We start from the raw sequence: 26,470 nt of genomic DNA on the forward strand, positions 1-26,470 counted from the left end.
AAAAAGGAACAAGATCCATTTTGATACTGTAGCTAAAAATATCCAGCAGTGATACATTCTTAGCACAGCACTGACTGTCGGTGAACATTCAAAAGGACTAGGTATGGAGGAAGTTGCGTCGTCTTCTGAATGTGTCCAGCTCTCCGCCTCTCTCTCCGCCTCTCTCTCTCCGCCTCTCTCTCCGCCTCTCTCTCCGCCTCTCTCTCTCCGCCTCTCTCTCCGCCTCTCTCTCTCCGCCTCTCTCTCTCCGCCTCTCTCTCCCGCCTCTCTCTCCCGCTCTCCGCCTCTCTCTCTCCGCCTCTCTCTCTCCGCCTCTCTCTCTCCGCCTCTCTCTCCGCCTCTCTCTCCGCCTCTCTCTCTCCGCCTCTCTCTCCGCCTCTCTCTCCGCCTCTCTCTCCGCCTCTCTCTCTCCGCCTCTCTCTCTCCGCCTCTCTCTCTCGCCTCTCTCTCTCCGCCTCTCTCTCTCTCCTCTCTCCTCTCTCCGCCCCTCTCTCCGCCTCTCTCTGCCTCTCTCTCCGCCTCTCTCTCGCCTCTCTCCGCCTCTCTCTCTCGCCTCTCTCTCCGCCTCTCTCTCCCGCCTCTCTCTCTCCGCCTCTCTCTCCGCCTCTCTCTCCGCCTCTCTCTCTCCGCCTCTCTCTCCGCCCCTCTCTCTGCCTCTCTCTGCCTCTCTCTCCGCCTCTCTCTCCGCCTCTCTCTCTCCGCCTCTCTCTCTCTGCCTCTCTCTCTCGCCTCTCTCTCCGCCTCTCTCTCCGCCTCTCTCTCCGCCTCTCTCTCCGCCTCTCTCTCTCCGCCTCTCTCTCTCCGCCTCTCTCTCCGCCTCTCTCTCTCCGCCTCTCTCTCCGCCTCTCTCTCCGCTCTCTCTCCGCCTCTCTCACACTCATAGCAAAGTACATTGTGGTTCTGCATCTCCTGAATCCATGTATTCCATCTCTCATTTAGTAGTAATGACAGCTGGACACCGATGAACGTTTGTGTCTTTACTATCAACTTTGATCACTCTAAACAATCTCAACTGTGACCTCTGAAACCCCATTAACCCATTGTAGCTGGACAGCAAGTAACTAAATACATAACACCGCATGGATTGGTTGAGCTGTGACTCCACCTACAGGAAAGACATGATATCATATCAATAACATGTCATGGATTGGTTGAGCTGTGACTCCACCTACAGGAAAGACATGATATCATATCAATAACATGTCATGGTCTCCTGAATGTGCCATCAGAGGGAACCTCCCCTTTGCAATGGGCCGGCTGGTGAGCGTGTTGGCACCGACTGAGAGTCGGTTACAGTGTGACAACGCAGGTGTGAGGATTCTGACAGCATATCGGGGAGGAGGGTTGTTGTAGAGCAGAGAGGGAGATCTGATGCACTGTGTTAGCTAGAAGCACAGTAATACAAAGCACTGCTATCTGGAGTTAGCTCTCTGATGGTTAAGGTGCTGGTAGCACCTGCATTAGCATCTCCTTCCAAAGCTATATCAAATCCAGCCTCAGTGAATCCTGAACCCCCAATCATGTATCCCAGAAGTATTAACTGTCTATGTCCATCTTGTTTGTACCAGAGGATGGTGTTATAGTTTGGTACTCTATGCGAACACTCCATCTTAGCAGACTCTTCCTGGTTCTTGTACAGGGCTGCAGGATCTGGCCAACACGGTCACTCAGAGAAGAACCTGGAGAGAGAGAGAGAGAGAGAGAGAGAGAGAGAGAGAGAGAGAGAGAGAGAGAGAGAGAGAGTGTCATTGCCAACAACATTTCATCAATTTTAGAATAAGGGTGTAACGTAACAAAATGTGGGAAAAGTGAAGGGGTCTGAATACTTTCCGAATGGACTGTGAACATGGAGGTGTTCGCCTTAGCAATCTCGCTGGAATAAAGACCTCCTCCATTTCTGTTATTATTGAAAGAGATTGTGATAATATCTCACATCTCAAAATAGGGCTACTTAATGTTAGATCTCTCACTTCCAAGCCAGTCATAGTCAATGAACTAATCACTGATCATAAACTTGATGCGATTGGCCTGACTGAAACATGGCTCAAGAATTATGAATTTACTGCGTAGTCATGGCAGGTAATACTCACATTTTTGGTGACTTCAATATTCACATGGAGAAGACCACAGACACATTTTAAAAACGATCGGCCTATGTCAAATCTCCCATTCCTCTCTTTTGTTTTTCTTTTTTTCTTAAAGCTGTTCACTCAGCCGTGACCGGCCTCACCTCCAGTACAGTAAGTGGCGGTGTATGCACCTCAAAAGTTAGATACGATCCGTCTACCCAATCCCAAAGAAGAAGAAGAAGAAGACATTTCTCATCATTAAATTCCAAGAAAAGATTAACCACAAGCAGGTAAAACGGTTATACATGTAAATAGATTGGTTTATGTATGTCACATCTGACGTATCGGTCCACAAAGTCAGTGAAGAAAAGTAAACATAGAATGCATATTTCTTGCAGGCGTTTTACACGTTTACGTGGCGTATTTTGCGTGGACAGTGACGAAAGTGTTACATTTCATCTGCAACGAAGGATGCTGGCAAAACATTTCAAGCTAGCTATAAATAATAGTAGCTAAGTGCAGGTAGCTAGTTTTGATAACATTGTTATAACAATAATAGCTACGTTGGAGAGTACGATGTGGGCAATACGCTATGAATTACAACGTGCCTGCTGTAGGCAATAAGACTTAGGCGAGAAGATTGTCTGCCTGGCTAACTAACGTTAGCCGCTAGCCGATGGTGTTTAGATTTCAGCTAAAGTAAGGATCAGACTAGTTAGTTAGCTAGATTGACATGTTTGCATAACAAACCGTGTTCAAGATCAATAAGTTGCTGCCTATCTACATCTTTGAAAGACCAGAAATGATTTAGCTAACTGTTATAGCGAACGGACATGGCTGTTGGACCTGTGTGCAGCTAGCATTGCGACGTCGATGCGTTTGATCATTGTTTTGTTTACACTTGGCGTTTATTTGTCTAGCTAGCTAACGTTAGATCATCAGCACGAACCACAACTCGTGTCTAGCAAGCAAGCTGAAGAGCAAATCTAGCAAATCATCTGAACGCTTGTCAACCTAGCCAGTTAGTTTCTGGATTCGTCTTGAGGTCAGCCAAGCAAATTGTTGCTGTCAAGTTAGCAAAGCAAAGCTGCAACTATGTCTATGGACGACTTCACTTCGATCAGCCTGCTTTCCCTGTCCATGTTGGTGGGATGTTATGTGGCTGGAACCATTCCTCTGGCTATCAACTTCTCAGAGGTGAGTAGTACTCAAACTACAACTTTTCTGAGAAACAAAGTTCAATTTAAAATGGAGTCTTCGGCAGAAGTCCTTAGCTAGTTACTGAGATTACAGTGCTCATCAATGCACAAATTTTTTTGAACAGCATTGCCGGTGGTTTTTAGTGTAACCAAGCCGAACTAGTCAACTTAAATATATTCTAACGTTCACATACAATTCGACAAATTCAGTGATGTAAGGTAACTGATCACGTGAGGCCAAAGTTCATGGTTGGAATATTGATCCCTGCCATGATTGATCCCTGTCCTGGTTGTTATGTAATGCTGATGAACCCTCTCTCCTCTGTCTTGTCCTGCAGGAAAAGCTGAAACTGGTGACGGTCCTGGGAGCAGGGCTGCTGTGTGGTACTGCCCTGGCTGTCATCATCCCTGAGGGGGTCCATGCCCTGTATGAGGAGGTCCTGGAGGGTGAGACTCAGGCTGCGTCCCAAATGCCACCCTATATTCCCTTTATTATAATAATAATAATAATAATAATACGCCATTTAGCAGACGCTTTTATCCAAAGCGACTTACAGTCATGTGTGCATACATTTTTACGTATGGGTGGTCCCGGGGATCAAACCCACTACCCTGGCGTTACAAGCGCCATGCTCTACCAATTGAGCTACAGAGGACCACACTACTTTTGACCAGGGCCTATGGGGCTCTAGTCAAAAGTAGTGCACTATGTAATGGCGAGCACAGATAGAACAAGGACACATATATTTCACTGGATGTATAAATCTGAAGCATCCTCTTGGCCAAATATGGTGGTGAGAGGAAGCCTAGTGGCCGGCAGTGGGAGAAGGTGCGAGATGGATTTTGGCCAACGTTCTGCTAATTTTCTCATTGATGAAACATTTTGATCTCAGTACAGTTTTCTGTTCCCAAAACTAGAAATTGTTACGAACAGAGTGGACTAAGTTTTGTAGACTTTACCCTTTGCCAAAGTTGTAAAAAATTGCGTTGTTTAGACGGAGTGCAAAGGCAAATTGAGTTATTGCACACGCCCACTTCACAGAGTAGGCGTTCTCTAACGGAAATATGCAAATGCATGCTAGAACGCGCACATAGGATCTCGGTAGCTCGTGCTTGGCTCTGCCCAGCTTGCTTGGCTCTGCCCAATATGACTCATTGGTTCCCATTGGAAACGACAGGCTGTGGTCTGTCTTCGGTGATACTGTCTGTTCTGCTTGTGTCTGAGTGGGCTAGCAAGGTCTAGTAGGTAACACTGAGGACATAGTGAAGTGTATCAGGGTTTCCGTTAGCAGGTAAATGCTGGCTTTTGCCCCCCCCAAAAAAAAATAAAAATAAATAAATGAAAAGCCGATAAATACAATTGTTGCCGGCAAAGTTTTCTGGAAGAAGAAGAAAAATCCATTGCAAAATAATGTTTTTATTAATTGATGGAAATACTATTGGATGTGCTCCAACTTCATAGGATGATATACTTCATGATAATATACTTCATGATAATACACTTCATGATAATACACTTCATAGGATAATATACTTCATGATAATATACTTCATGATAATATACTTCATAGGATAATATACTTAATGATAATACACTTCATGATAATACACTTCATGATAATACACTTCATGATAATATACTTCATGATAATATACTTCATGATAATATACTTCATAGGATAATATACTTAATGATAATATACTTCATGATAATATACTTCATAGGATAATATACTTCATAGGATAATATACTTAATAGGAGAATATACTTCATGATAATACACTTCATAGGATAATATACTTCATAGGATAATATACTTCATAGGATAATACACTTCATAGGATAATACACTTCATAGGATAATATACTTCATAGGATAATATACTTCATAGGATAATATACTTCATAGGATAATATACTTCATAGGATAATATACTTCATGGTAATATACTTCATGGTAATATACTTCATAGGATAATATACTTCATGGTAATATACTTCATAGGATAATATACTTCATAGGATAATATACTTCATGATAATATACTTCATAGGATAATATACTTCATGATAATATACTTCATAGGATAATATACTTCATGATAATATACTTCATGATAATATACTTCATGATAATATACTTCATGATAATATACTTCTTAGGGTAATAAATCCTCAAGCTGCTGGACATTAGTGTAGGTGGTGTGTTTCTATATTTTACTCATGTTAAAGATGCGAGGTCCTCCATAAGGGACTTCAGCTAAGTGTACCCTGACTGATTGTGTTGGTCAGGCCCAGTCCTAGCAGTCCTGCTGCCGCCCTAGGCTAGATGGCTAGATCAACATATGTGTCATGTATAGTATAAAGATTTGCAATGGATTGATAGAGTAGAGTAATGATGTGTATCATGAACAATTGGTGCATTTCAGTTGAGCTTATTCAGTAGCACTTGGAAACTAAACATCGTTGCCAACTATTCACATCGGAGAGTTACAATGTTATAATCACTAGGCAGCCAACTGTCTATAGTAGGAAACAGAGTTGTTATCAATCACTAGACAGCCAACTGTCTATAGCAGGAAACAGAGTTGTTATCAATCACCAGGCAGCCAACTGTCTATAGTAGGAAACAGAGTTGTTATCAATCACCAGGCAGCCAACTGTCTATAGTAGGAAACAGAGTTGTTATCAATCACCAGGCAGCCAACTGTCTATAGTAGGAAACAGAGTTGTTATCAATCACCAGGCAGCCAACTGTCTATAGTAGGAAACAGAGTTGTTATCAATCACCAGGCAGCCAACTGTCTATAGCAGGAAACAGAGTTGTTATCAATCACTAGGCAGCCAACTGTCTATAGTAGGAAACAGAGTTGTTATCAATCACCAGGCAGCCAACTGTCTATAGTAGGAAACAGAGTTGTTATCAATCACCAGGCAGCCAACTGTCTATAGCAGGAAACAGAGTTGTTATCAATCACTAGCCAGCCAACTGTCTATAGCAGGAAACAGAGTTATCAATCACTAGGCAGCCAACTGTCTATAGTAGGAAACAGAGTTGTTATCAATCACCAGGCAGCCAACTGTCTATAGTAGGAAACAGAGTTATCAATCACTAGGCAGCCAACTGTCTATAGCAGGAAACAGAGTTGTTATCAATCACTAGGCAGCCAACTGTCTATAGCAGGAAACAGAGTTGTTATCAATCACTAGGCAGCCAACTGTCTATAGCAGGAAACAGAGTTGTTATCAATCACTAGGCAGCCAACTGTCTATAGCAGGAAACAGAGTTATCAATCACCAGGCAGCCAACTGTCTATAGTAGGAAACAGTGTTGTTATCAATCACCAGGCAGCCAACTGTCTATAGCAGGAAACAGAGTTGTTATCAATCACTAGGCAGCCAACTGTCTATAGTAGGAAACAGAGTTGTTATCAATCACTAGGCAGCCAACTGTCTATAGTAGGAAACAGAGTTGTTATCAATCACCAGGCAGCCAACTGTCTATAGCAGGAAACAGTGTTGTTATCAATCACCAGGCAGCCAACTGTCTATAGCAGGAAACAGAGTTGTTATCAATCACTAGCCAGCCAACTGTCTATAGTAGGAAACAGAGTTGTTATCAATCACTAGGCAGCCAACTGTCTATAGCAGGAAACAGAGTTGTTATCAATCACCAGGCAGCCAACTGTCTATAGCAGGAAACAGAGTTGTTATCAATCACTAGGCAGCCAACTGTCTATAGCAGGAAACAGAGTTGTTATCAATCACTAGGCAGCCAACTGTCTATAGCAGGAAACAGAGTTATCAATAAGCCACGTGTATCACACGAGTCACGACCCCACAATAGTTCAAATTACAATAAACATTACATTTATTAACATCATCCAGTCGAACTGTAAAAAGAGTGATATATAATTTGAGTTTTGGAAACTAGCGGTTTCATGTCGCGGGCCTCGTTTCACAGGATCATTGTAAAATAAGCATTCTCTCAATGAACCAGCCTTAACGAATTTCATTTATTTACATATAGAATTTGATTGTCCAACATCAGTTTTATAATTTCTTCAGTTTGTGGCCACCTAGAGTGGCCTCTTCCCACTGTTGTGGTGGTGAATCGCAGCGGGAGTGGGGCGTGGGTGGCCTCTTCCCACTGTTGTGGTGGTGAATCGCAGCGGGAGTGGGGCGTGGGTGGCCTCTTCCCACTGCTGTGGTGCTGAATCGCAGCGGGAGTGGGGCGTGGGTGGCCTCTTCCCACTGCTGTGGTGGTGAATCGCAGCGGGAGTGGGGCGTGGGTGGCCTCTTCCCACTGCTGTGGTGGTGAATCGCAGCGGGAGTGGGGCGTGGGTGGCCTCTTCCCACTGCTGTGGTGGTGAATCGCAGCGGGAGTGGGGCGTGGGTGGCCTCTTCCCACTGCTGTGGTGCTGAATCGCAGCGGGAGTGGGGTTGTGGGTGGCCTCTTCCCACTGCTGTGGTGCTGAATCGCAGCGGGAGTGGGGCGTGGGTGGCCTCTTCCCACTGCTGTGGTGCTGAATCGCAGCGGGAGTGGGGCGTGGGTGGCCTCTTCCCACTGCTGTGGTGCTGAATCGCAGCGGGAGTGGGGCGTGGGTGGCCTCTTCCCACTGCTGTGGTGCTGAATCGCAGCGGGAGTGGGGCGTGGGTGGCCTCTTCCCACTGCTGTGGTGGTGAATCGCAGCGGGAGTGGGCGTGGGTGGCCTCTTCCCACTGCTGTGGTGCTGAATCGCAGCGGGAGTGGGGCGTGGGTGGCCTCTTCCCACTGCTGTGGTGGTGAATCGCAGCGGGAGTGGGGCGTGGGTGGCCTCTTCCCACTGCTGTGGTGCTGAATCGCAGCGGGAGTGGGGCGTGGGTGGCCTCTTCCCACTGCTGTGGTGGTGAATCGCAGCGGGAGTGGGGCGTGGGTGGCCTCTTCCCACTGCTGTGGTGCTGAATCGCAGCGGGAGTGGGGCGTGGTGGCCTCTTCCCACTGCTGTGGTGGTGAATCGCAGCGGGAGTGGGGCGTGGGTGGCCTCTTCCCACTGCTGTGGTGGTGAATCGCAGCGGGAGTGGGGCGTGGGTGGCCTCTTCCCACTGCTGTGGTGGTGAATCACAGCGGGAGTGGGGCGTGGGTGGCCTCTTCCCACTGCTGTGGTGGTGAATCGCAGCGGGAGTGGGGCGTGGTGGCCTCTTCCCACTGCTGTGGTGGTGAATCGCAGCGGGAGTGGGGCGTGGGTGGCCTCTTCCCACTGCTGTGGTGGTGAATCACAGCGGGAGTGGGGCGTGGGTGGCCTCTTCCCACTGCTGTGGTGGTGAATCGCAGCGGGAGTGGGGCGTGGGTGGTCTCTTCCCACTGCTGTGGTGGTGAATCGCAGCGGGAGTGGGGCGGGCCTGCCCCAGTGTTCGTAGACAGCCATGTTTTGTTATTTATTAGGCCCAATTAAAATGTTCATGCCGGGGCTAAATTAAATTAGAGAGGCCTAGATTGTCTTTGAAACCAGCTGTGTTTTGTTATTCATTAATAAAAAAAATATAATACAAATAGCCTATAGGACAGGTCATTCGCAAATTATATTATACAAATATTATATTTAGAAGTTTTATTACTGGTGACTTGTTCTTCTCGTCCAATGGAGGGCCTAGTGTCTGCTGGTTTTAGTTTAAGACCTAGACAACCAGGTGAGGGGAGTTCCTTACTAAGACCTAAACAACCAGGTGAGGGGAGTTCCTTACTAAGACCTAGACAACCAGGCGAGGGGAGTTCCTTACTAAGACCTAGACAACCAGGTGAGGGGAGTTCCTTACTAAGACCTAGACAACCAGGTGAGGGGAGTTCCTTACTAAGACCTAGACAACCAGGTGAGGGGAGTTCCTTACTAAGACCTAAACAACCAGGTGAGGGGAGTGTCTTACTAAGACCTAGACAACCAGGTGAGGGGAGTTCCTTACTAAGACCTAGACAACCAGGTGTGGGGAGTTCCTTACTAAGACCTAGACAACCAGGTGAGGGGAGTTCCTTACTAAGACCTAGACAACCAGGTGTGGGGAGTTCCTTACTAAGACCTAGACAACCAGGTGTGGGGAGTTCCTTACTAAGACCTAAACAACCAGGTGAGGGGAGTTCCTTACTAAGACCTAAACAACCAGGTGAGGGGAGTTCCTTACTAAGACCTAAACAACCAGGTGAGGGGAGTTCCTTACTAAGACCTAGACAACCAGGTGTGGGGAGTTCCTTACTAAGACCTAGACAACCAGGTGTGGGGAGTTCCTTACTAAGACCTAGACAACCAGGTGTGGGGAGTTCCTTACAAAGCCCTAGACAACCAGGTGTGGGGAGTTCCTTACTAAGACCAAGACAACCAGGTGAGGGGAGTTCCTTACTAAGACCTAGACAACCAGGTGTGGGGAGTTCCTTACTAATCAGTGACCCTTAATTCATCAATCAAGTACAGGGGAGGAGTGAAACCCTGCAGACACTCGGCCCTCCGTGGAATGAGTTGGACACGTGTTCTAGGCTAAATGTTTTTTTAAATGATATTCATTTATGATTTATAGCAGGGATGAAGACGCGACGGGAAACGTTTTGCTTTTCAATAAAACCTGTGATGTTGGTATTACCATTTTTCTACTTTATTTTATTAAGACTTTACAGGCTAATTTCTATTCTGTTAAAATGAATTACAATAATATAAATGTGATTTTTGAGCACCGTGGGTGGACGCCCTAATGCGTTACGCACCCAATGCATATGTAAATTAAAATCTTGCCGGTCACGTTGTCTGGCGCCAAATGTTCCTAACGGAAACCAAGAAGTGTATGTCTATCTCTGAATCTACTGTATGGGTTAGGGTCTCTGAATCTACTGTATGGGTTAGGGTCTCTGAATCTACTGTATGGGTTAGGGTCTCTATATCTACTGTATGGGTTAGGGTCTCTGAATGTACTGTATGGGTTAGGGTCTCTGAATCTACTGTATGGGTTAGGGTCTCTGAATCTACTGTATGGGTTAGGGTCTCTGAATCTACTGTATGGGTTAGGGTCTCTGAATCTACTGTATGGGTTAGGGTCTCTGAATGTACTGTATGGGTTAGGGTCTCTGAATCTACTGTATGGGTTAGGGTCTCTGAATCTACTGTATGGGTTAGGGTCTCTGAATCTACTGTATGGGTTAGGGTCTCTGAATCTACTGTATGGGTTAGGGTCTCTGAATGTACTGTATGGGTTAGGGTCACTGAATCTGCTGTATGGGTTAGGGTCTTTGTCTCTGAATCTACTGTATGGGTTAGGGTCTCTGAATCTACTGTATGGGTTAGGGTCTCTGAATCTACTGTATGGGTTAGGGTCTCTGTCTTTGAATCTACTGTATGGGTTAGGGTCACTGAATCTGCTGTATGGGTTAGGGTCTTTGTCTCTGAATCTACTGTATGGGTTAGGGTCTCTGAATCTACTGTATGGGTTAGGGTCTCTGAATCTACTGTATGGGTTAGGGTCTCTGAATGTACTGTATGGTTTAGGGTCTCTGAATCTACTGTATGGGTTAGGGTCTCTGTCTCTTAATCTACTGTATGGGTTAGGGTCTCTGAATCTACTGTATGGGTTAGGGTCTTTGTCTCTGAATCTACTGTATGGGTTAGGGTCTCTGAATCTACTGTATGGGTTAGGGTCTCTGAATCTACTGTATGGGTTAGGGTCTCTGTATCTACTGTATGGGTTAGGGTCTCTGTATCTACTGTATGGGTTAGGGTCTCTGAATATACTGTATGGGTTAGGGTCTCTGAATCTACTGTATGGGTTAGGGTCTCTGAATCTACTGTATGGGTTAGGGTCTCTGAATCTACTGTATGGGTTAGGGTCTCTGAATATACTGTATGGGTTAGGGTCTCTGAATCTACTGTATGGGTTAGGGTCACTGAATCTGCTGTATGGGTTAGGGTCTTTGTCTCTGAATCTACTGTATGGGTTAGGGTCTTTGTCTCTGAATCTACTGTATGGGTTAGGGTCTCTGAATCTACTGTATGGGTTAGGGTCTCTGAATGTACTGTATGGGTTAGGGTCTCTGTATCTACTGTATGGGTTAGGGTCTCTGAATCTACTGTATGGGTTAGGGTCTCTGAATCTACTGTATGGGTTAGGGTCTCTTTCTTTGAATCTATTGTATGGGTTAGGGTCTCTGAATCTACTGTATGGGTTAGGGTCTCTGAATGTACTGTATGGGTTAGGGTCTCTGAATCTACTGTATGGGTTAGGGTCTCTGAATCTACTGTATGGGTTAGGGTCTCTGAATCTACTGTATGGGTTAGGGTCTCTGAATCTACTGTATGGGTTAGGGTCTCTGAATCTACTGTATGGGTTAGGGTCTCTGAATCTACTGTATGGGTTAGGGTCTCTGAATCTACTGTATGGGTTAGGGTCTCTGAATCTACTGTATGGGTTAGGGTCTCTGAATCTACTGTATGGGTTAGGGTCTCTGAATCTACTGTATGGGTTAGGGTCTCTGAATCTACTGTATGGGTTAGGGTCTCTGAATCTACTGTATGGGTTAGGGTCTCTGAATCTGCTGTATGGGTTAGGGTCTCTGAATCTACTGTATGGGTTAGGGTCTCTGTATCTACTGTATGGGTTAGGGTCTCTGTCTCTGAATCTACTGTATGGGTTAGGGTCTCTGAATCTACTGTATGGGTTAGGGTCTCTGTCTCTGAATCTACTGTATGGGTTAGGGTCTCTGAATCTACTGTATGGGTTAGGGTCTCTCAATCTACTGTATGGGTTAGGTTCTCTGTCTCTGAATCTACTGTATGGGTTAGGGTCTCTGTCTCTGAATCTACTGTATGGGTTAGGGTCTCTGTCTCTGAATCTACTGTATGGGTTAGGGTCTCTGTATCTACTGTATGGGTTAGGGTCTCTGAATCTACTGTATGGGTTAGGGTCTCTGTCTCTGAATCTACTGTATGGGTTAGGGTCTCTGAATCTACTGTATGGGTTAGGGTCTCTGAATCTACTGTATGGGTTAGGGTCTCTGAATCTACTGTATGGGTTAGGTTCTCTGTCTCTGAATCTACTGTATGGGTTAGGGTCTCTGAATCTACTGTATGGGTTAGGGTCTCTGAATCTACTGTATGGGTTAGGGTCTCTGAATCTACTGTATGGGTTAGGGTATCTGAATCTACTGTATGGGTTAGGGTCTCTGAATCTACTGTATGGGTTAGGGTCTTTGAATCTACTGTATGGGTTAGGGTCTCTGAATGTACTGTATGGGTTAGGGTCTCTGAATCTGCTGTATGGGTTAGGGTCTTTGTCTCTGAATCTACTGTATGGGTTAGGGTCTCTGAATCTACTGTATGGGTTAGGGTCTCTGAATCTACTGTATGGGTTAGGGTATCTGAATCTACTGTATGGGTTAGGGTCTCTGTCTTTGAATCTACTGTATGGGTTAGGGTCTCTGAATCTACTGTATGGGTTAGGGTCTCTGAATCTACTGTATGGGTTAGGGTCTTTGTCTCTGAATCTACTGTATGGGTTAGGGTCTCTGAATCTACTGTATGGGTTAGGGTCTCTGAATCTACTGTATGGGTTAGGGTCTCTGAATCTACTGTATGGGTTAGGGTCTCTGTATCTACTGTATGGGTTAGGGTCTCTGAATCTACTGTATGGGTTAGGTTCTCTGTCTCTGAATCTACTGTATGGGTTAGGGTCTCTGCGAATCTACTGTATGGGTTAGGGTCTCTGTCTCTGAATCTACTGTATGGGTTAGGGTCTCTGAATCTACTGTATGGGTTAGGGTCTCTGAATCTACTGTATGGGTTAGGGTCTCTGTCTCTGAATCTACTGTATGGGTTAGGGTCTCTGAATCTACTGTATGGGTTAGGGTCTCTGAATCTACTGTATGGGTTAGGGTCTCTCAATCTACTGTATGGGTTAGGTTCTCTGTCTCTGAATCTACTGTATGGGTTAGGGTCTCTGAATCTACTGTATGGGTTAGGGTCTCTGAATCTACTGTATGGGTTAGGGTCTCTGAATCTACTGTATGGGTTAGGGTATCTGAATCTACTGTATGGGTTAGGGTCTCTGAATCTACTGTATGGGTTAGGGTCTTTGAATCTACTGTATGGGTTAGGGTCTCTGAATGTACTGTATGGGTTAGGGTCACTGAATCTGCTGTATGGGTTAGGGTCTTTGTCTCTGAATCTACTGTATGGGTTAGGGTCTCTGAATCTACTGTATGGGTTAGGGTCTCTGAATCTACTGTATGGGTTAGGGTATCTGAATCTACTGTATGGGTTAGGGTCTCTGTCTTTGAATCTACTGTATGGGTTAGGGTCTCTGAATGTACTGTATGGGTTAGGGTCACTGAATCTGCTGTATGGGTTAGGGTCTTTGTCTCTGAATCTACTGTATGGGTTAGGGTCTCTGAATCTACTGTATGGGTTAGGGTCTCTGAATCTACTGTATGGGTTAGGGTCTCTGAATCTACTGTATGGGTTAGGGTCTATGTATCTACTGTATGGGTTAGGGTCTCTGAATCTACTGTATGGGTTAGGTTCTCTGAATCTACTGTATGGGTTAGGGTCTCTGAATCTGCTGTATGGGTTAGGGTCTCTGTCTCTGAATCTACTGTATGGGTTAGGGTCTCTGAATCTACTGTATGGGTTAGGGTCTCTGAATCTACTGTATGGGTTAGGGTCTCAATCTACTGTATGGGTTAGGGTCTCTAAATCTACTGTATGGGTTAGGGTATCTGAATCTGCTGTATGGGTTAGGGTCTCTGAATCTACTGTATGGGTTAGGGTCTCTGTATCTACTGTATGGGTTAGGGTCTCTGAATCTACTGTATGGGTTAGGGTCTCTGAATCTACTGTATGGGTTAGGGTCTCTGTCTCTGAATCTACTGTATGGGTTAGGGTCTCTGAATCTACTGTATGGGTTAGGGTCTCTGTCTCTGAATCTACTGTATGGGTTAGGGTCTCTGTATCTACTGTATGGGTTAGGGTCTCTGAATCTACTGTATGGGTTAGGTTCTCTGTCTGTGAATCTACTGTATGGGTTAGGGTCTCTGTCTCTGAATCTACTGTATGGGTTAGGGTCTCTGAATCTATTGTATGGGTTAGGGTCTCTGAATCTACTGTATGGGTTAGGGTCTCTGTCTCTGAATCTACTGTATGGGTTAGGGTCTCTGAATCTACTGTATGGGTTAGGGTCTCTGAATCTACTGTATGGGTTAGGGTCTCTCAATCTACTGTATGGGTTAGGTTCTCTGTCTCTGAATCTACTGTATGGGTTAGGGTCTCTGAATCTACTGTATGGGTTAGGTTCTCTGAATCTACTGTATGGGTTAGGGTCTCTGAATCTACTGTATGGGTTAGGGTCTCTGTATCTACTGTATGGGTTAGGGTCTCTGTATCTACTGTATGGGTTAGGGTCTCTGAATCTACTGTATGGGTTAGGGTCTCAGAATCTACTGTATGGGTTAGGGTCTCTGAATCTACTGTATGGGTTAGGGTCTCTGTCTCTGAATCTCCTGTATGGGTTAGGGTCTCTGAATCTACTGTATGGGTTAGGGTCTCTGTCTTTGAATCTACTGTATGGGTTAGGGTCTCTGAATGTACTGTATGGTTAGGGTCTCTGAATCTACTGTATGGGTTAGGGTCTCTGAATTTGCTGTATGGGTTAGGGTCTCTGAATCTACTGTATGGGTTAGGGTCTCTGAATCTACTGTATGGGTTAGGGTCTCTGAATCTGCTGTATGGGTTAGGGTCTCTGAATCTACTGTATGGGTTAGGGTCTCTGAATCTGCTGTATGGGTTAGGGTCTCGGTCTCTGAATCTACTGTATGGGTTAGGGTCTCTGAATCTACTGTATGGGTTAGGGTCTCAATCTACTGTATGGGTTAGGGTCTCAATCTACTGTATGGGTTAGGGTCTCTGTCTCTGAATCTACTGTATGGGTTAGGGTCTCTGAATCTGCTGTATGGGTTAGGGTCTCTGAATCTACTGTATGGGTTAGGGTCTCTGAATCTACTGTATGGGTTAGGGTCTCTGAATGTACTGTATGGGTTAGGGTCTCTGAATCTACTGTATGGGTTAGGGTCTCTGAATATACTGTATGGGTTAGGGTCTCTGAATCTACTGTATGGGTTAGGGTCACTGAATCTGCTGTATGGGTTAGGGTCTTTGTCTCTGAATCTACTGTATGGGTTAGGGTCTTTGTCTCTGAATCTACTGTATGGGTTAGGGTCTCTGAATCTACTGTATGGGTTAGGGTCTCTGAATCTACTGTATGGGTTAGGGTCTCTGTATCTACTGTATGGGTTAGGGTCTCTGAATCTACTGTATGGGTTAGGGTCTCTGAATCTACTGTATGGTTAGGGTCTCTTTCTTTGAATCTACTGTATGGGTTAGGGTCTCTGAATCTACTGTATGGGTTAGGGTCTCTGAATGTACTGTATGGGTTAGGGTCTCTGAATCTACTGTATGGGTTAGGGTCTCTGAATCTACTGTATGGGTTAGGGTCTCTGAATCTACTGTATGGGTTAGGGTCTCTGAATCTACTGTATGGGTTAGGGTCTCTGAATCTACTGTATGGGTTAGGGTCTCTGAATCTACTGTATGGGTTAGGGTCTCTGAATCTACTGTATGGGTTAGGGTCTCTGAATCTACTGTATGGGTTAGGGTCTCTGAATCTACTGTATGGGTTAGGGTCTCTGAATCTACTGTATTGGTTAGGGTCTCTGTCTTTGAATCTACTGTATGGGTTAGGGTCTCTGAATGTACTGTATGGGTTAGGGTCACTGAATCTGCTGTATGGGTTAGGGTCTTTGTCTCTGAATCTACTGTATGGGTTAGGGTCTCTGAATCTACTGTATGGGTTAGGGTATCTGAATCTACTGTATGGGTTAGGGTCTCTGTCTTTGAATCTACTGTATGGGTTAGGGTCTCTGAATGTACTGTATGGGTTAGGGTCACTGAATCTGCTGTATGGGTTAGGGTCTTTGTCTCTGAATCTACTGTATGGGTTAGGGTCTCTGAATCTACTGTATGGGTTAGGGTCTCTGAATCTACTGTATGGGTTAGGGTCTCTGAATCTACTGTATGGGTTAGGGTCTCTGAATCTACTGTATGGGTTAGGGTCTCTGTCATCTACTGTATGGGTTAGGGTCTCTGAATCTACTGTATGGGTTAGGTTCTCTGAATCTACTGTATGGGTTAGGGTCTCTGAATCTGCTGTATGGGTTAGGGTCTCTGTCTCTGAATCTACTGTATGGGTTAGGGTCTCTGTATCTACTGTATGGGTTAGGGTCTCTGAATCTACTGTATGGGTTAGGGTCTCTGTCTCTGAATCTACTGTATGGGTTAGGGTCTCTGAATCTACTGTATGGGTTAGGGTCTCTGAATCTACTGTATGGGTTAGGGTCTCTGAATCTACTGTATGGGTTAGGGTCTCTGTCTCTGAATTTACTGTATGGGTTAGGGTCTCTGTATCTACTGTATGGGTTAGGGTCTCTGTCTCTGAATCTACTGTATGGGTTAGGGTCTCTGAATCTACTGTATGGGTTAGGGTCTCTGAATCTACTGTATGGGTTAGGGTCTCTGAATCTACTTTATGGGTTAGTGTCTCAATCTACTGTATGGGTTAGGGTCTCTGAATCTACTGTATGGGTTAGGGTATCTGAATCTGCTGTATGGGTTAGGGTCTCTGAATCTACTGTATGGGTTAGGGTCTCTGTATCTACTGTATGGGTTAGGGTCTCTGTCTTGAATCTACTGTATGGGTTAGGGTCTCTGAATCTACTGTATGGGTTAGGGTCTCTGTCTCTGAATCTACTGTATGGGTTAGGGTCTCTGTCTCTGAATCTACTGTATGGGTTAGGGTCTCTGAATCTACTGTATGGGTTAGGTTCTCTGTCTCTGAATCTACTGTATGGGTTAGGGTCTCTGTCTCTGAATCTACTGTATGGGTTAGGGTCTCTGTCTCTGAATCTACTGTATGGGTTAGGGTCTCTGTATCTACTGTATGGGTTAGGGTCTCTGAATCTACTGTATGGGTTAGGGTCTCTGTCTCTGAATCTACTGTATGGGTTAGGGTCTCTGAATCTACTGTATGGGTTAGGGTCTCTGAATCTACTGTATGGGTTAGGGTCTCTGAATCTACTGTATGGGTTAGGGTCTCTGTCTCTGAATCTACTGTATGGGTTAGGGTCTCTGAATCTACTGTATGGGTTAGGGTCTCTGAATCTACTGTATGGGTTAGGGTCTCTGAATCTACTGTATGGGTTAGGGTATCAGAATCTACTGTATGGGTTAGGGTCTCTGAATCTACTGTATGGGTTAGGGTCTCTGAATCTACTGTATGGGTTAGGGTCTCTGAATCTACTGTATGGGTTAGGGTCTCTGAATCTACTGTATGGGTTAGGGTCTCTGAATCTACTGTATGGGTTAGGGTTCTCTGAATCTACTGTATGGGTTAGGGTCTCTGAATCTGCTGTATGGGTTAGGGTCTCTGTCTCTGAATCTACTGTATGGGTTAGGGTCTCTGAATCTACTGTATGGGTTAGGGTCTCTGTATCTACTGTATGGGTTAGGGTCTCAATCTACTGTATGGGTTAGGGTCTCTGAATCTACTGTATGGGTTAGGGTATCGGAATCTGCTGTATGGGTTAGGGTCTCTGAATCTACTGTATGGGTTAGGGTCTCTGTATCTACTGTATGGGTTAGGGTCTCTCAATCTACTGTATGGGTTAGGGTCTCTGAATCTACTGTATGGGTTAGGGTCTCTGTCTCTGAATCTACTGTATGGGTTAGGGTCTCTGAATCTACTGTATGGGTTAGGGTCTCTGTCTCTGAATCTACTGTATGGGTTAGGGTCTCTGTATCTACTGTATGGGTTAGGGTCTCTGAATCTACTGTATGGGTTAGGTTCTCTGTCTATGAATCTACTGTATGGGTTAGGGTCTCTGTCTCTGAATCTACTGTATGGGTTAGGGTCTCTGTCTTTGAATCTACTGTATGGGTTAGGGTCTCTGAATCTACTGTATGGGTTAGGGTCTCTGAATCTACTGTATGGGTTAGGGTCTCTGTCTCTGAATCTACTGTATGGGTTAGGGTCTCTGAATCTACTGTATGGGTTAGGGTCTCTGAATCTACTGTATGGGTTAGGGTCTCTCAATCTACTGTATGGGTTAGGTTCTCTGTCTCTGAATCTACTGTTTGGGTTAGGGTCTCTGAATCTACTGTATGGGTTAGGTTCTCTGAATCTACTGTATGGGTTAGGGTCTCTGAATCTACTGTATGGGTTAGGGTCTCTGTATCTACTGTATGGGTTAGGGTCTCTGAATCTACTGTATGGGTTAGGGTCTCTGAATCTACTGTATGGTTTAGGGTCTCTGAATCTACTGTATGGGTTAGGGTCTCTGAATCTACTGTATGGGTTAGGGTATCTGAATCTACTGTATGGGTTAGGGTCTCTGAATCTACTGTATGGGTTAGGGTCTCTGAATCTACTGTATGGGTTAGGGTCTCTGAATCTACTGTATGGGTTAGGGTCTCTGAATCTACTGTATGGGTTAGGGTATCTGAATCTACTGTATGGGTTAGGGTCTCTGAATGTACTGTATGGGTTAGGGTCACTGAATCTGCTGTATGGGTTAGGGTCTTTGTCTCTGAATCTACTGTATGGGTTAGGGTCTCTGAATCTACTGTATGGGTTAGGGTATCTGAATCTACTGTATGGGTTAGGGTCTCTGTCTTTGAATCTACTGTATGGGTTAGGGTCTCTGAATGTACTGTATGGGTTAGGGTCACTGAATCTGCTGTATGGGTTAGGGTCTTTGTCTCTGAATCTACTGTATGGGTTAGGGTCTCTGAATCTACTGTATGGGTTAGGGTCTCTGAATCTACTGTATGGGTTAGGGTCTCTGAATCTACTGTATGGGTTAGGGTCTCTGAATCTACTGTATGGGTTAGGGTCTCTGAATCTACTGTATGGGTTAGGGTCTCTGTATCTACTGTATGGGTTAGGGTCTCTGAATCTACTGTATGGGTTAGGTTCTCTGAATCTACTGTATGGGTTAGGGTCTCTGAATCTGCTGTATGGGTTAGGGTCTCTGTCTCTGAATCTACTGTATGGGTTAGGGTCTCTGAATCTACTGTATGGGTTAGGGTCTCTGAATCTACTGTATGGGTTAGGGTCTCTGAATCTACTGTATGGGTTAGGGTCTCTGAATCTACTGTATGGGTTAGGGTATCAGAATCTACTGTATGGGTTAGGGTCTCTGAATCTACTGTATGGGTTAGGGTCTCTGAATCTACTGTATGGGTTAGGGTCTCTGAATCTACTGTATGGGTTAGGGTATCTGAATCTACTGTATGGGTTAGGGTCTCTGTCTTTGAATCTACTGTATGGGTTAGGGTCTCTGAATCTACTGTATGGGTTAGGGTCTCTGAATCTACTGTATGGGTTAGGGTCTCTGAATCTACTGTATGGGTTAGGGTCTCTGAATCTACTGTATGGGTTAGGGTCTCTGAATCTACTGTATGGGTTAGGGTCTCTGAATCTACTGTATGGGTTAGGGTCTCTGAATCTACTGTATGGGTTAGGGTCTCTGAATCTACTGTATGGGTTAGGGTCTCTGAATCTACTGTATGGGTTAGGGTCACTGAATCTGCTGTATGGGTTAGGGTCTTTGTCTCTGAATCTACTGTATGGGTTAGGGTCTCTGAATCTACTGTATGGGTTAGGGTCTCTGAATCTACTGTATGGGTTAGGGTCTCTGTCTTTGAATCTACTGTATGGGTTAGGGTCTCTGAATCTACTGTATGGGTTAGGGTCTCTGAATCTGCTGTATGGGTTAGGGTCTCTGTCTCTGAATCTACTGTATGGGTTAGGGTCTCTGAATCTACTGTATGGGTTAGGGTCTCTGAATCTACTGTATGGGTTAGGGTCTCTGAATCTACTGTATGGGTTAGGGTCTCTGAATCTACTGTATGGGTTAGGGTCTCTGAATCTACTGTATGGGTTAGGGTCTCTGAATCTACTGTATGGGTTAGGGTCTCTGAATCTACTGTATGGGTTAGGGTCTCTGAATCTACTGTATGGGTTAGGGTCTCTGAATCTACTGTATGGGTTAGGGTCTCTGTCTCTGAATCTACTGTATGGGTTAGGGTCTCTGAATCTACTGTATGGGTTAGGGTCTCTGAATCTACTGTATGGGTTAGGGTCTCTGAATCTACTGTATGGGTTAGGGTCTCTGAATCTACTGTATGGGTTAGGGTCTCTGAATCTACTGTATGGGTTAGGGTCTCTGAATCTACTGTATGGGTTAGGGTCTCTGAATCTACTGTATGGGTTAGGGTCTCTGAATCTACTGTATGGGTTAGGGTATCTGAATCTACTGTATGGGTTAGGGTCTCTGTCTTTGAATCTACTGTATGGGTTAGGGTCTCTGAATCTACTGTATGGGTTAGGGTCACTGAATCTGCTGTATGGGTTAGGGTCTTTGTCTCTGAATCTACTGTATGGGTTAGGGTCTCTGAATCTACTGTATGGGTTAGGGTCTCTGAATCTACTGTATGGGTTAGGGTCTCTGAATCTACTGTATGGGTTAGGGTCTCTGAATCTACTGTATGGGTTAGGGTCTCTGAATCTACTGTATGGGTTAGGGTCTCTGAATCTACTGTATGGGTTAGGTTCTCTGAATCTACTGTATGGGTTAGGGTCTCTGAATCTGCTGTATGGGTTAGGGTCTCTGTCTCTGAATCTACTGTATGGGTTAGGGTCTCTGAATCTACTGTATGGGTTAGGGTCTCTGAATCTACTGTATGGGTTAGGGTCTCTAATCTACTGTATGGGTTAGGGTCTCTGAATCTACTGTATGGGTTAGGGTATCGGAATCTGCTGTATGGGTTAGGGTCTCTGAATCTACTGTATGGGTTAGGGTCTCTGTATCTACTGTATGGGTTAGGGTCTCTCAATCTACTGTATGGGTTAGGGTCTCTGAATCTACTGTATGGGTTAGGGTCTCTGTCTCTGAATCTACTGTATGGGTTAGGGTCTCTGTCTCTGAATCTACTGTATGGGTTAGGGTCTCTGTATCTACTGTATGGGTTAGGTTCTCTGTCTATGAATCTACTGTATGGGTTAGGGTCTCTGTCTCTGAATCTACTGTATGGGTTAGGGTCTCTGATCTCTGAATCTACTGTATGGGTTAGGGTCTCTGAATCTACTGTATGGGTTAGGGTCTCTGTCTCTGAATCTACTGTATGGGTTAGGTCTCTGTCTCTGAATCTACTGTATGGGTTAGGGTCTCTGAATCTACTGTATGGGTTAGGGTCTCTGAATCTGCTGTATGGGTTAGGGTCTCTGAATCTACTGTATGGGTTAGGGTCTCTGAATCTACTGTATGGGTTAGGGTCTCTGTCTCTGAATCTACTGTATGGGTTAGGGTCTCTGAATCTACTGTATGGGTTAGGGTCTCTGTCTCGAATCTACTGTATGGGTTAGGGTCTCTGTTTGAATCTACTGTATGGGTTAGGGTCTCTGAATCTACTGTATGGGTTAGGTTCTCTGTCTCTGAATCTACTGTATGGGTTAGGGTCTCTGTCTCTGAATCTACTGTATGGGTTAGGGTCTCTGAATCTACTGTATGGGTTAGGGTCTCTGAATCTACTGTATGGGTTAGGGTCTCTGAATCTACTGTATGGGTTAGGGTCTCTGAATCTACTGTATGGGTTAGGGTCTCTGTCTTTGAATCTACTGTATGGGTTAGGGTCTCTGAATGTACTGTATGGGTTAGGGTCACTGAATCTGCTGTATGGGTTAGGGTCTTTGTCTCTGAATCTACTGTATGGGTTAGGGTCTCTGAATCTACTGTATGGGTTAGGGTCTCTGAATCTACTGTATGGGTTAGGGTCTCTGAATCTACTGTATGGGTTAGGGTCTCTGAATCTACTGTATGGGTTAGGGTCTCTGAATCTACTGTATGGGTTAGGGTCTCTGAATCTACTGTATGGGTTAGGTTCTCTGAATCTACTGTATGGGTTAGGGTCTCTGAATCTGCTGTATGGGTTAGGGTCTCTGTCTCTGAATCTACTGTATGGGTTAGGGTCTCTGAATCTACTGTATGGGTTAGGGTCTCTGTATCTACTGTATGGGTTAGGGTCTCGAATCTACTGTATGGGTTAGGGTCTCTGAATCTACTGTATGGGTTAGGGTATCGGAATCTGCTGTATGGGTTAGGGTCTCTGAATCTACTGTATGGGTTAGGGTCTCTGTATCTACTGTATGGGTTAGGGTCTCTGAATCTACTGTATGGGTTAGGGTCTCTGAATCTACTGTATGGGTTAGGGTCTCTGTCTCTGAATCTACTGTATGGGTTAGGGTCTCTGAATCTACTGTATGGGTTAGGGTCTCTGTCTCGAATCTACTGTATGGGTTAGGGTCTCTGTATCTACTGTATGGGTTAGGGTCTCTGAATCTACTGTATGGGTTAGGTTCTCTGTCTAGAATCTACTGTATGGGTTAGGGTCTCTGTCTCTGAATCTACTGTATGGGTTAGGGTCTCTGTCTCTGAATCTACTGTATGGGTTAGGGTCTCTGAATCTACTGTATGGGTTAGGGTCTCTGTCTCTGAATCTACTGTATGGGTTAGTGTCTCAATCTACTGTATGGGTTAGGGTCTCTGAATCTACTGTATGGGTTAGGGTATCTGAATCTGCTGTATGGGTTAGGGTCTCTGAATCTACTGTATGGGTTAGGGTCTCTGTATCTACTGTATGGGTTAGGGTCTCTGTCTCTGAATCTACTGTATGGGTTAGGGTCTCTGAATCTACTGTATGGGTTAGGGTCTCTGTCTCTGAATCTACTGTATGGGTTAGGGTCTCTCAATCTACTGTATGGGTTAGGGTTCTCTGTCTCTGAATCTACTGTATGGGTTAGGGTCTCTGTCTCTGAATCTACTGTATGGGTTAGGGTCTCTGTCTCTGAATCTACTGTATGGGTTAGGGTCTCTGTATCTACTGTATGGGTTAGGGTCTCTGAATCTACTGTATGGGTTAGGGTCTCTGTCTCTGAATCTACTGTATGGGTTAGGGTCTCTGAATCTACTGTATGGGTTAGGGTCTCTGAATCTACTGTATGGGTTAGGGTCTCTGAATCTACTGTATGGGTTAGGCTTGTCTCTGAATCTACTGTATGGGTTAGGTTCTCTGTCTCTGAATCTACTGTATGGGTTAGGGTCTCTGAATCTACTGTATGGGTTAGGGTCTCTGAATCTACTGTATGGGTTAGGGTCTCTGAATCTACTGTATGGGTTAGGGTCTCTGAATCTACTGTATGGGTTAGGGTATCTGAATCTACTGTATGGGTTAGGGTCTCTGAATCTACTGTATGGGTTAGGGTCTCTGAATCTACTGTATGGGTTAGGGTCTCTGAATCTACTGTATGGGTTAGGGTATCTGAATCTACTGTATGGGTTAGGGTCTCTGTCTTTGAATCTACTGTATGGGTTAGGGTCTCTGAATGTACTGTATGGGTTAGGGTCACTGAATCTGCTGTATGGGTTAGGGTCTTTGTCTCTGAATCTACTGTATGGGTTAGGGTCTCTGAATCTACTGTATGGGTTAGGGTCTCTGAATCTACTGTATGGGTTAGGGTCTCTGAATCTACTGTATGGGTTAGGGTCTATGTATCTACTGTATGGGTTAGGGTCTCTGAATCTACTGTATGGGTTAGGTTCTCTGAATCTACTGTATGGGTTAGGGTCTCTGAATCTGCTGTATGGGTTAGGGTCTCTGTCTCTGAATCTACTGTATGGGTTAGGGTCTCTGAATCTACTGTATGGGTTAGGGTCTCTGAATCTACTGTATGGGTTAGGGTCTCAATCTACTGTATGGGTTAGGGTCTCAATCTACTGTATGTGTTAGGGTATCTGAATCTGCTGTATGGGTTAGGGTCTCTGAATCTACTGTATGGGTTAGGGTCTCTGTATCTACTGTATGGGTTAGGGTCTCTGAATCTACTGTATGGGTTAGGGTCTCTGAATCTACTGTATGGGTTAGGGTCTCTGTCTCTGAATCTACTGTATGGGTTAGGGTCTCTGAATCTACTGTATGGGTTAGGGTCTCTGTCTCTGAATCTACTGTATGGGTTAGGGTCTCTGTATCTACTGTATGGGTTAGGGTCTCTGAATCTACTGTATGGGTTAGGTTCTCTGTCTATGAATCTACTGTATGGGTTAGGGTCTCTGTCTCTGAATCTACTGTATGGGTTAGGGTCTCTGTCTCTGAATCTACTGTATGGGTTAGGGTCTCTGAATCTACTGTATGGGTTAGGGTCTCTGTCTCTGAATCTACTGTATGGGTTAGTGTCTCTGAATCTACTGTATGGGTTAGGGTCTCTGAATCTACTGTATGGGTTAGGGTCTCTGAATCTACTGTATGGGTTAGGGTCTCTGAATCTACTGTATGGGTTAGGGTCTCTGTATCTACTGTATGGGTTAGGGTCTCTGTCTCTGAATCTACTGTATGGGTTAGGGTCTCTGAATCTACTGTATGGGTTAGGGTCTCTGTCTCTGAATCTACTGTATGGGTTAGGGTCTCTGTCTCTGAATCTACTGTATGGGTTAGGGTCTCTCAATCTACTGTATGGGTTAGGTTCTCTGTCTCTGAATCTACTGTATGGGTTAGGGTCTCTGTCTCTGAATCTACTGTATGGGTTAGGGTCTCTGTCTCTGAATCTACTGTATGGGTTAGGGTCTCTGAATCTACTGTATGGGTTAGGGTCTCTGAATCTACTGTATGGGTTAGGGTCTCTGTCTCTGAATCTACTGTATGGGTTAGGGTCTCTGAATCTACTGTATGGGTTAGGGTCTCTGAATCTACTGTATGGGTTAGGGTCTCTGAATCTACTGTATGGGTTAGGGTCTCTGAATCTACTGTATGGGTTAGGTTCTCTGTCTCTGAATCTACTGTATGGGTTAGGGTCTCTGAATCTACTGTATGGGTTAGGGTCTCTGAATCTACTGTATGGGTTAGGGTCTCTGAATCTACTGTATGGGTTAGGGTCTCTGAATCTACTGTATGGGTTAGGGTCTCTGAATCTACTGTATGGGTTAGGGTCTCTGAATCTACTGTATGGGTTAGGGTCTCTGAATCTACTGTATGGGTTAGGGTCTCTGAATCTACTGTATGGGTTAGGGTCTCTGTCTCTGAATCTACTGTATGGGTTAGGGTCTCTGAATCTACTGTATGGGTTAGGGTCTCTGTCTCTGAATCTACTGTATGGGTTAGGGTCTCTGTATCTACTGTATGGGTTAGGGTCTCTGAATCTACTGTATGGGTTAGGTTCTCTGTCTAATCTACTGTATGGGTTAGGGTCTCTGTCTCTGAATCTACTGTATGGGTTAGGGTCTCTGTCTCTGAATCTACTGTATGGGTTAGGGTCTCTGAATCTACTGTATGGGTTAGGGTCTCTGTCTCTGAATCTACTGTATGGGTTAGGGTCTCAATCTACTGTATGGGTTAGGGTCTCTGAATCTACTGTATGGGTTAGGGTCTCTGAATCTACTGTATGGGTTAGGGTCTCTGAATCTACTGTATGGGTTAGGGTCTCTGTATCTACTGTATGGGTTAGGGTCTCTGTCTCTGAATCTACTGTATGGGTTAGGGTCTCTGAATCTACTGTATGGGTTAGGGTCTCTGTCTCTGAATCTACTGTATGGGTTAGGGTCTCTGTCTCTGAATCTACTGTATGGGTTAGGGTCTCTGAATCTACTGTATGGGTTAGGTTCTCTGTCTCTGAATCTACTGTATGGGTTAGGGTCTCTGTCTCTGAATCTACTGTATGGGTTAGGGTCTCTGGGTCTCTGAATCTACTGTATGGGTTAGGGTCTCTGTATCTACTGTATGGGTTAGGGTCTCTGAATCTACTGTATGGGTTAGGGTCTCTGTCTCTGAATCTACTGTATGGGTTAGGGTCTCTGAATCTACTGTATGGGTTAGGGTCTCTGAATCTACTGTATGGGTTAGGGTCTCTGAATCTACTGTATGGGTTAGGGTCTCTGAATCTACTGTATGGGTTAGGGTCTCTGAATCTACTGTATGGGTTAGGGTCTCTGAATCTACTGTATGGGTTAGGGTCTCTGAATCTACTGTATGGGTTAGGGTCTCTGAATCTACTGTATGGGTTAGGGTCTCTGAATCTACTGTATGGGTTAGGGTCTC

The 26,470-nt window shown here is 44.9% G+C and overlaps 1 protein-coding gene across 1 annotated transcript in view; it reads left to right on the forward strand.

The window, feature by feature from the left end:
• The first annotated feature begins 2,243 nt into the window (after positions 1-2,243).
• LOC121539119 (zinc transporter ZIP9-like) overlaps positions 2,244-26,470 on the forward strand; it is a 43,791-nt gene continuing 19,564 nt past the window's right edge. Inside the window, exons 1-2 of the mRNA XM_041847381.2 lie at positions 2,244-3,266; positions 3,607-3,715. Coding sequence (XP_041703315.1) covers positions 3,165-3,266; positions 3,607-3,715 — 211 coding nt within the window. The 5' untranslated portion in view covers positions 2,244-3,164. The remainder of the gene's footprint in view (positions 3,267-3,606; positions 3,716-26,470) is intronic.

The sequence above is a fragment of the Coregonus clupeaformis genome, chromosome 25 (assembly GCF_020615455.1).
Source record: "Coregonus clupeaformis isolate EN_2021a chromosome 25, ASM2061545v1, whole genome shotgun sequence".
In the NCBI taxonomy this organism is placed as follows: Eukaryota; Metazoa; Chordata; class Actinopteri; order Salmoniformes; family Salmonidae; genus Coregonus; species Coregonus clupeaformis.